The sequence below is a fragment of the Gobius niger genome, assembly GCF_951799975.1.
Source record: "Gobius niger genome assembly, chromosome: 19".
Taxonomy (NCBI): Eukaryota; Metazoa; Chordata; class Actinopteri; order Gobiiformes; family Gobiidae; genus Gobius; species Gobius niger.
In genome coordinates this window covers 15,855,627-15,866,333 of record NC_136870.1, presented here as the reverse complement: position 1 = coordinate 15,866,333, position 10,707 = coordinate 15,855,627, and the positions used below count along the sequence as shown (strand labels likewise).

The 10,707-nt window shown below is 44.2% G+C and overlaps 2 protein-coding genes across 18 annotated transcripts in view; one reads left to right on the top strand and one right to left on the bottom strand.

Annotated features, from left to right (window-relative positions):
• Positions 1 to 448: 448 nt before the first annotated feature.
• LOC306979046 (S-adenosylmethionine synthase-like) lies at positions 449 to 4,565 on the bottom strand. 2 transcript variants are annotated; one of them, XM_079577818.1, is made up of 10 exons: positions 4,426 to 4,565; positions 3,707 to 3,805; positions 2,935 to 3,012; positions 2,705 to 2,827; positions 2,471 to 2,583; positions 2,248 to 2,391; positions 1,939 to 2,157; positions 1,558 to 1,740; positions 1,075 to 1,208; positions 449 to 964 (listed from the first exon to the last, which is right to left on the bottom strand). In XM_079577818.1, exons 2-10 carry the CDS (start codon positions 3,783 to 3,785, stop codon positions 862 to 864), a joined length of 1,176 nt encoding a protein of 391 aa, XP_079433944.1. In that variant the 5' UTR covers positions 3,786 to 3,805; positions 4,426 to 4,565; the 3' UTR covers positions 449 to 861. The 2 variants fall into 2 exon arrangements, with proteins under 2 accessions (XP_079433944.1, XP_079433943.1); XM_079577817.1 differs by lacking the exon at positions 4,426 to 4,565 and having other exon boundaries at positions 3,707 to 3,961.
• A 3,527-nt stretch (positions 4,566 to 8,092) lies between these two features.
• The window catches only part of LOC306979066 (uncharacterized protein), a 30,314-nt gene continuing 27,699 nt past the window's right edge, over positions 8,093 to 10,707 (top strand). For all 16 annotated transcript variants that reach the window (XM_079577868.1, XM_079577867.1, XM_079577876.1 and 13 more), the window contains exon 1: positions 8,093 to 8,262. The gene's annotated coding sequence lies outside the window, so the exon portion shown is untranslated. The remainder of the gene's footprint in view (positions 8,263 to 10,707) is intronic.

Below are 10,707 nucleotides of genomic sequence, written 5' to 3'. Positions count from 1 at the left end.
TTCTTAAAATCTAAAATGATAGGATTAAAAAAACAACAACTTTGGAAGCGAATTCTTCAACCAATCTCCAAACATTAAGACTTAGTGTTAAGACATGTGTATGTTCTCAGTGATTACACTGTGTTATCACTGGCCTTTTTGTTAGATACACCTGATTGAAAGGTAATCAGTAAATCTGTCTGGACAGTCTCCTCTGGTAATTCGAGTCAACAACATGTTTATTAGTTGCCCGTCTTGAAACTGGTGGTAGCACTTGACAGCACAGTAATGGGAGGTTGGAAATAGCATGGCTTGGTACCAAAAAGTGTAATAACATTGTAATGAAAACTGAAATAATTTACACACATCAGTTGTTTCATGATAATTGTCAACCATAAGAAACTATGAAAAATCAATCACCGCGGATCATGTTACTCATGTATTTTCTTGTTGTTATTAAAATGCTATTTCCATCCTATTATTGTGCAGTGATGAAAAACGGTCTTAAACTAAATGCAAAGTGTTATTTGTAAAATAAGGCAACAGGTGTACCTTCTAACAGTGCCAGTTTGTTTGGAAACACTTACTAGAGTTTTGGTCGTAGCCATTCACTTTGTCCCGTCAGTAATCACAGACAATCTTCTCTTCAACTAAATTTGAGACAAACGTCATGCATGGGATCAAACGCTGTAACAAAAATCTGTTTGTGTTGCCACTGAAGTGTAAGGGAAAGTCATAAATTACAGATGGAAGCTACTGCGCTCCTAAAAACCGCCTGAGACCTGTCCTGCGAAATGCGCCCATCCCACTGTCCACTGCAGCTGCCCCGTACCAGGTTACACGGATCTGTTTACGGGACAGTAGCACTCTCACATGCACCATTTAGTGGGCGAGGTTCTTAGGCACCTCCCAGGGAAAGCCCTTCCTCCCAAAGTGACCATAACTGGCTGTTTTCTGGTAGATAGGTCTCTTCAAGTCCAGGTCCCTTCAAAATAAAAGACATTCATGAGTATAACCTCCTATTGGGTGCATCCAATACTATACTATAAATACTGAAATAAAGATTCTCTGCAAAATACGGCTTTGGTTACAAACCTGACGATAACTCCAGGTCTCAGGTCAAAGTTTTTATGAACGATCTGCAGCAGCTCCTTCTCAGACATTTGAGATGAGCCGAACGTGAACAGAGAAATGGAGAGAGGGTGTGCCACTCCGATCGCATACGCCACCTGAAAATGGTAAATATAAATACATTATAACGGGCAGCAGTTAGTGTTCTTGCCTCAGAGCAAGAAGGTTTGACTCCCGAGCTGGTTCTGTGTGGAGTTTGCATATTCTCTCTGTGTTAGAAAAGGTTTCCTCTGTTCACTCTGGATTCCTCTACCACTAAAAACACTTAAAATAGGCCAGTGTGAATGAGAATGTGTTTGTGAGAGCGAGTGCCAAACAACATGGCTACTACAATCCAGTATGGCGTGTTTACATGCATGAGTCCAGCGTGACATATCAACAATCCAGAGTTTCAACTGTTCCAGTAGTTGTTTTGCCAGTCGTATGAATCATTCATTTTATGCTTGCCTGGACCAGGACCCTTCTGCAGAGCTTGGCTTTGACCAGGGACTTGGCGACCCAGCGGGCAGCGTAAGCCGCAGAACGGTCCACTTTGGTGTAGTCCTTGCCGGAGAAGGCCCCTCCTCCGTGAGCTCCCCAGCCTCCGTAAGTGTCCACAATGATCTTCCTCCCAGTCACGCCTGCGTCTCCCTACAAATACAAAACACAGGTGCTCGATATGTAACAATGTAAAGACCATAGGAGCTCTAGGGACCTGGATGTGGGATTGACTTCACTGCATTAAAGCTGTTGACACAGGCTTAACCTCTAGTCAAGACTGTAAACAGCCCCTATGTGTGTCTAAGTGGATAATTGTCTGTAAACCTTTAATCCCCTAAAGGCTTTTACCTGTGGCCCTCCGATGACGAAGCGCCCGCTGGGCTGCAGATGGTAAATGGTATCCTCGTCCAGGTACTTCTCCGGGACCACAGCTTTGATCACCTTCTCCTTCAGGACCTCCTTCTGCTCCTCCAGACTCACATAGTCGTCGTGTTGGACAGAGATCACTATGGTGTGCACTCTTATGGGAATCACAGCTCCGTCCTGCTGGGTGTAGTGAACTGTCACCTGAAAGGTTAAGTAATGTGTCAAAAAAGCAGATCCACACTTCATCACTACATCAAACTAATTTGTGAAATTGAAGTATTCTGTAAATACCTGTGTTTTGGAGTCTGGTCGGAGCCAGGGCACCGTCCCGTTGCGCCGCAATTCTGCCATTTTGGCGTTGAGTTTGTGGGCCAGGACGATAGTGAGGGGCATGCACTCCTCTGTCTCATCTGTGGCATATCCAAACATCAGGCCCTGTTCATATCAATAAGTTAGTTCTGAGTGCATAATAAGCATGTGCTGATTGTTCATTTATATTTTGAAATGAAATAACCTGGTCTCCTGCCCCAATGTCACTTTCAGAGCGGTCGATGTGAACTCCCTGTGCGATGTCTGGAGACTGCTGCTCCAGAGCCACCAGCACATTACAGGTCTTATAATCAAAACCTGGAGAGAAACAATTCCGCAATCAATCACCAGTAAGTAGAGAAACTCAAAATAGAACCTCTGACAGAGGAACTAATACATAAAGTTAATTTGATATGTAAGACAGATGCACACAAGTCACCTTTTTCAGAGTTGTCATAGCCGATGTGTCTGATGGTTTCTCTTACGATCTTCTGGTAGTCTACATTAGCTCGAGATGTGATTTCACCACACAACAGCACCATGCCAGTTTTGCACACGGTCTCTGTATCGCACAGAAAAACTGTCTTAATGATAATTTAATTTCATTGTTTAGTGAAAAGTAATTATAATTCTCTATTTGCACGTGTCTGAGTGAATTGTTGAACTAACCACAGGCCACTTTTGCATCTGGGTCTTGCTTGAGGTGAGCGTCCAGCACTGCATCACTGATTTGGTCACAGATCTTATCTAGAACAAAACAAGCATATTTTTAAAAAGTGCTTCCTGCAAAGGTTTCCTGGGTTGACCTAGTAGCGCATGCAGCTCCATATCTTGTAGTGCTAGTGATCAAATTTCAGTTTTAGTAAGTCAGAGTAGTACTGGGGCCATTCCCATGAGGCGTTATGGCCCTAAGAATAGCACTGGCTCTGTCCGTGCATACCAGTGTGACACGATCCAAAAGTTCATCACATGTTCAAAGTGCCGCTGCTTAGAGAGCTCCTGTCCACTCCTCTGCACCACATGGCTGACAACTGTGACTTTTCCTACCGCTGTGCATTAGAAATTGTCTATAATATGAGAAACGGTGTAAAAACAATCATATCAGTTATAGATTGAAAGTTAAAAATCTATCGAAAACATAGTAGTATGAGAAAAACATCCTTTTCCCAACATAGCCCATGCAAAGATGTTCACTTGACACCAACTTGATAAGATGTTTTAAACTGCAGCGACCATTCAGAACTTTGAGTGTAGAGGCCGGCACTCTGCATTCTGCGCATTCCTCAAAGTCAGTGACAATCAATGGGCAAAGTTATGCAAGATCACAGCACAGTCGACCGAACTGGCACGGAGCGCGTCTTTAAAAAGCGCTCCCTGTGCATCCATCCTCCCAAACACACACCACACACTCCAAGATCCATCCGCAACACCCCGCACTCACCCGGATGCCCCTCTCCCACGGACTCCGAGGTAAACATGAAGTCCACATCCGCTCGGGAAAGCTCACAGTTCCCATTCATTTTTGCCTATTCAGCTTTCTCTGCAAAAGTAGCACGGTGAAAATGAAGTTAACGTGAGTGTTGTCGGATGGATAAAGGGGCCGATTCTCGCGGTCTCAAAGCTGTCCACGAGGTAATTCTGGTCTAGATAAGTCAAAGACAACATATCCTGCACATGCTGGGGCTTTCGGGGGTGGTGGGAGTGTGAGGGGGGCTGCCCTGTGAACCAGAGGCTTTAGACCATTCAGAGAGCAGAGAATTGGAGGGAGGGATTCGCTTCTTTTCTTGCTTAGAGACACATTAACTCCTCCCATGCCATGCTGCGGGCTGGTCAGCATGTGGTCAGTGGATGGACTTCAAAAAATGGAGTTGATCAAGAAGGCCCGATTCAGCAAAGGGTTAACAACACAAAGCTCCTTCAGTGTGTGTGTTTCTTAGGGGCCAGTAAGTTCATTATGAGGTGGCCCGGGGTTATGTACACAGGAAACGTGGGAAAGGGACAATATTTACTTCCAATTTACTCCACTTTGCCACATGAAAGGTACACTGCGCTCATCACAAAGAGTCCAAAATCTTCAGTGTAATTTAGTGTATTTCAACACATTCCTGTAAAAGCCTTTGAACTACTTTGGTCTGAATCGTGCTTTACAAATAAACTTGCCTTTGTAGTAACATTGCTTTGCCAGTTTTTTTTTTTCCACACAAGATCACGTTCCAGGACATCCATCAGGCTCAAATGGCCTTCGGCTACTACTGTGCCCCGGTGTGGTCATGCCATGTGGTTGTGAAGCAATTCCTCTCGTTGTATTGAGGAGCGTTGAGCACTAGATGTCATCCTGGTGTCAAGAAGATCTAGAGAGAAGATTAAGACCTCTGGCCTCCATCTCGGGCCAGCTACCTGTAATCAAACACATAAAACAGTTTCACTTCACGTTACTTGTTTAATCCCCTCTTTTTTACCCTTTCCCCCCAATCCCTTACAAAACGAAAACAGTGAAAACACACACAAAAAGAAAAAGAAAAAGCATGTTTGCGTATACTGTATAGCAATGAGTACAGCAAAGTGTACAATGTGAGCAATACACGATGCTGAAATGGCAAATGTACATAATGACTATGTACATATTGGTTCAAGGGATATATAGTTATGCAATTCACTTTCTCAACACACAGTACAGGCAAAAATGTTACTTTGTGATTAAGATCTCAAAATCTAATTCAGTCTGAATGTATTTAACCTCTTAACCCCCACCTGAACCAGGCACGTTTTCTCCAGTTTGGCTTTACCACAATCTGAAAGCTTCTGGGTAAAAATGGTCAAAATAGCAACGAAAATAAGGATGAAAATGCAACAAAACCGCGACAAAAATGTGATCGAAAAAGTAACAAAAAAGCCACAAACGAGCCACTGAAAAGTGACAGATGAGCAACAGAAAAATGGCCAAAAAAATGATGAACAATGCGAAGAAGAAAATATCCATTTAGTTTCATAGGTCTTAACTTTCTTATGAGGCGTTACACTGGCCTATAGGCTGTGACCTTTTAGATTTGGGTAAAGATGATACAAAGATCAGAGAGAAAATGCACTTGGTGAAGGCGGGGGTTAAAAGGTTAATAAATTGGATCAGCATGAGATATTTTCAGTTTTTGCTCCATGAATTCAAGCGATAGAGAGCTCCAACTGAATTATATCTGTGCCAATCGCATTTCCATTGGGAAACTACCATCTTTTCGGGCGCTGTAAGGCGAGCTAATATTATTCCTTTGCATTGTTTTATCCAAATGCAAAGGCAGAGACAGTACCAAAAGCGCATTTTGAACTTTCATCTTCTGCTTCTCCACATTATTGTAAATAATATCTTTATCTTATTGAAAAGAAGCATAAGCATTTCAGTTTGCTCAGTTTGGAGCTTGAATACTTTTCTTTCTTTTGTACCTGACTGTCATCATTATCAGACCACACAAAGTAGCAATCAACGTCTGTAGCAGTATTTCATGAAAATGCCAACAAGGCACCCTAAAACTTCAAACAAAACCCTGGGGAAACATGATCTGAAGTTATATTTGTGCAATGATATATTACAGTGGTATAGTCTGTGAGTGTGTGCTGTTGTTGTTGTACCTCCAAGACCCTCAACAAATTGGTCATGAACTTGTCTTTTGGTTCCTCTTGGAAAAGGGAAACTTCCTCAACAGCACCTGTAGAGGGCAGCAAAGGGAAACGTGTCAGCGACTGAGGTCTGAATAGTCAAAATAGCCTACACATTTCACAAACTATACTGCGTAAACAGTCAGAGATGGTATTTCAAAAAAGGTTAACCAACTCGGACAACCTAACCTGTTGATGGGTGCAGTCGGCCATGCTGACAGGTAAGGACAGTTTGACTAATCCTTGTTAGATTAAGTTTTTTTTGTGCATCAATTTTGTCTGTCGTTCCCATAGATAGATAGATTCCATGAGCTGCTAATGAAACACTAGGTAACATTAGGCTGACCATCAAAATACCAAGAACATTTGATAAATTGCTGCAACATCTCCCTCTAGTGTTATTACAAAGGCAGTCACTGTTTTTAACTGATGGTACTAGAAAATAATAACGATGGGGAAGAGACACAGTTGTTCTTACTGTCCAGCCAGGCAAAAATCAAATCATGTACAAACATGGCCATAGCAGCAGACACACAGAGGTTTGAGAGTAAATAAGGTGAGCCAATGACAAGTCTGACTCCTTCCTCCTGGAGTAGCATAAAAGTCTTGCCTACAACCAGAGAATTGGAGGTTGAGTTGATGGGGCCAACTTTACCTTTCTCTACAATATGACCAGCATCAGCAACTATGAAATAATAATAAGACAGACCTATAGTTTTAATTTCAAAGATGTTTGTGATAGCTGGGTCTAAAATGCCCGACAATAAAGTGACTTGTGAGTTTTTGTCTGTGAAATTGAGAATGGCATTGATTCCCTTCATCAAGCGTCAACACCGATGATATCCATCTCCTCCTAAAATCTGATCCGTCCAGCGTTTGGTGTGGTCGGCAGTTTCTGCGAAGTTGGAAATGTATGACTAAACAGGACTGTCATGGTTCGATGCAGCGACACAAAAGTCTACATTGTTTCATATTTTGGAGACATGGAGGGGGTTTGTTTGCTTCTCTGTATACTTTAGCCACACATAACATTCTAACATTATCCGAGTAAACAGACTGACACTGGAGCTGCAAGATACGCCTCAAATGAATCGAAATCTCAAATTGACTTGGCACATTGGGAAGGGAGAAAGTTCAGCTTTTCCTGTCTGGTGGATGAAGCTGTTCTTTAATCTGCTACAACTATTTTATCATAGTAGTTATAGATTACAGGGATCACTTTGGCTTTTCTCTTCTGTTTTCCTTTTTCTGCAGTGGGCCAAGTGTTCGTTCTGTCCTGGCTCCTGCAGGTGCACACTGTTGTTGTGTCCTTGGGCAAGACACTTCACCCACCTTGCCTCCAGTGTCTGCGTACACTGGTGTATGAATGAGAGTGCCTCGTGTAGGTGGAAAAGCGCTTCATAAGTTGAGACCATTTACCATTCTGAAAGGATTTAAGGTGAAATTCGTCCAAGCCTCCAGGCAAGACACGTCACCCTATCAAATCAGTCAGTCACAGTCTGGCACGGATTGACAGGAAGGGAATCTTCAGGCCAATTATTTTGTGTGGTTGTGGGGGAAAAAAAGAAGAAAAAATTGCACGGGGATGGACACACTTTGTCTCAGCTCCACGGGACCCTGATAATCCACATGCTGCTCATACAGCAACCGACAGCTGTTGCAAAAGTGAAAACCATAAAGTTTCTTGTTTTGCCCCCATGACTAACTACATTGATATTCCCAAATGGGATCTGTCCGTCAGCATTCCCGCTGCTGCTGTTTTCCGAGTGGTTTCTCGACTCGGTGCAAAAGTTGGCTCCGACTCTGACAGAGAGAAGAGTGACACAAGGCTCCACTGTTCAGAACCTTCAGGTTTCGGTGCCAAGACGTGACCCCTCTGTGTTCACTGCACCAGACATTTACTGTAACCACACTGTAGTCGAATGATTATATAGCATATATATGAAGAAACACACAATATTCACTTCATATGCTCATATTGATACTAATACTGCATTTCAACACTCATTATGTGTCTTTGTTGTTATACATGCTTTTACGTCCTGCCTAATCACATATAGGGCCTTTTACCTCCTCGTGGCTCTTTAAACTTTGCACCAGAATCCAGATGCTGTTGCCCCCTCAACTCTGTGTGAAGCAGACAGGTTGCATTTCAGAGCACGCTCCCCTCCCCTCCCCTCCCCTCCCTCCTCTCCCTACCCCCCTCCGTCCTACCTCCTGTCTCCTCGTCTCGCCTCTCGCGCTCCGCCTAGTGGCCTCTCGCTGAACCGCGGGGAGACGAGCTGTGTGTGTGTTGTGCGCCCGGTGAGCGACTGCCGCTGAAGACACAACACCGCTGTCTGCTCTCAGGTAAGAAACGCGACATTTCTGCGTTATTCGCTTCCCCTCACGCGCGTGCATTCGCCTCACAAAGCCGTAAACCCCCCGTGACGCGACGGCGACCCGCTGCGTCGTATTTCTCCATCGGCATTTCGTCTTGTCACCTAATATTTTCTGCATGAGGTGGGAGAGGTTGGGCCTACGTGCGTCCCTATAGAAATTACATTGAATGGGGCGACGTGTATTACATCATTTAGCCTGCTCACGGCGGACCTTTTCGTGTTTTAGCCCGCGCGCGTTTTTGGCATCTCCGCTCCCTTTCTGTCTTGTGTTGTTGCAGCCATCACAGCAGACACAGCGAGGCAGACCATCCATTTACATAAAACGAAACACGGTTCTCTCCGTTTCCCCCCTAGAAATAACTCCATCCTCGTAGCTTCTCGCATCTTCCGAGCAGGTCCATCCTTTCAACCACATGATGTCCCGTTGTAACGAGCTCAATACCGCGCAATAAAGGCTATCTAATCCTATTATTGGTGACTTCCCGTGGGAACACAATGCAGCGTTATTGGCGTGGTTATCACTTGAAATTGCTTGATGCCTGGGCGTCAGTGCAGGACTTGTAGCATGCTTTTTCACTGGCTCCTTTCTGGATCTTTCGCTCCGAAGGGCCTAAAATGCTTCACGCATAGCTGTGCGTGCCTCGTTTCAAAGACAATGCTTTTATCTCAACACAAAGCAATGTTGTAAGCTCGCATAATGCTTTAATTACACTCGTTTCTGGACTTGCTGATCCATTATTTAAAAGCAAGCAGGGAAACGGTGGCAAGGATGCAGCGACTGTGCGCAAATGCCAAGCCCATTTTTCATTTCATCAACAGAGGAGCGCAGAACGTCTCCATCCAATAACTCGCGCCTGACACACGCACACACCGAGGGAACCGGCGGCTGCAGCAGCCTGCTTATCTGACACATACGGGATCTCCAGTAATCCTTCCTAGGTCAGTGGACACGACGAGGTCCCGGCTGTAGGTAGGCCTATGATGGACGCACTAAACCCATAAGCACGCGTTGCGCTCCAACAAAGCAGGGCCCATATTTGCTAACAAGAGAGAGAATGGGTGGATTAGCCGAAATGTACTGACTTCAACATCATCTTCTTTCCCTGGGCCGGGTCTGGACACACCTCTCTCGCCTCCAGCCCTCATGGGAACAGGAGCGCTCACTTCTGACATTGATTTTTTTTTTCTTTTTTTTTTTGCAACTGGAGGGAAGACGGGCATGTTGAAGTCTGTAACCGCAGCTGGAGCCATTCCGCACTGACAAGAATGAAACGAAACAGGGCTCAAAGCGTCGTTTTTTGAGTTTTCAAAGGAACAGGAGCGTAATGCTGCAAGTTAGTGCAGCTCTGTGGCATGCTGTAGAAGTGTGGCGTTATGGAGTGAGTTATGACAGGGGCTCCTCCCTGTGGAGCTGCTGAATATACAGAAATATGTATTTGACAAAACACTACCATAACAAAGTTTGCGTGTAGACGGTATAGTGCTATGTATAGCTTCAAAGGCATAGGCTACTGTAGGTTGGCTATTATGTTAACAGCAACCTATACTTACACAGAGTCCCATGTCTGAAATGCCTCAGGTTCTACCAATAGGAATATGACTTTTGTGTCTGTAACTCAGTAGTTGTTGCTCATCTAGGATTATGTGATTATTAGAACTGATTATATTTCATTTGCTATTACTGGCACTATGCACTGCACTGGACGAGACACCCCTCACCCTTGTCAGTATGAGAGCACTTGTGGACACACTGTTGCTCGGTCATTGTCCATGATTTGTGATAAAAGATTACATTTAGGTTTCAACACCCACCTTGTTTGTTCATTACAGTTGAAAGCCTTCATGCTTTGGCTGCTAACTTTATTTCCTCATAAATGTGACCGGTCTATCCCGGAGCCCACAGCATTATGAAATGAATCCCCTTCTAAGTGCTCCACTTAGCAGAGACTGGTGGACCATTGGCTCATGTAGGCTCTCGTCCAAAAGTGACCGCATCTATTCAGCCTGGTTTTGGACCCAGAAAGAGAAGGCTTAGGCTGGCAGCATCTGAAACATGGGTTGAGTCTCTAAAGTGGACGTTTATGTAATTTATTGATCTGCCCAGAGTCTGAACTACAGTCTTGAGTTGCCATGTTTGATGAAAGTCAGTGTAGAAACGGATTACTGCAGTGTTTGTTCATACTGTCATATACTGCCCTACTGCGATGAATTTGATCATGTAATGGCCTTAAGTTCACCCCAAACCCAAAGCTTGCAGTACATGTGACAGGAGCCTCTCCCTGATGTAACATTCATCTTCTCAGGAAGGGCACGGAGACTGCACCTTTAAACAATACAACAGGATGAACTTATTTGACCAAATGTCAGAAAACAATGCCTATTTCTTCCAATACCCCGCTGATGCCACAATAAA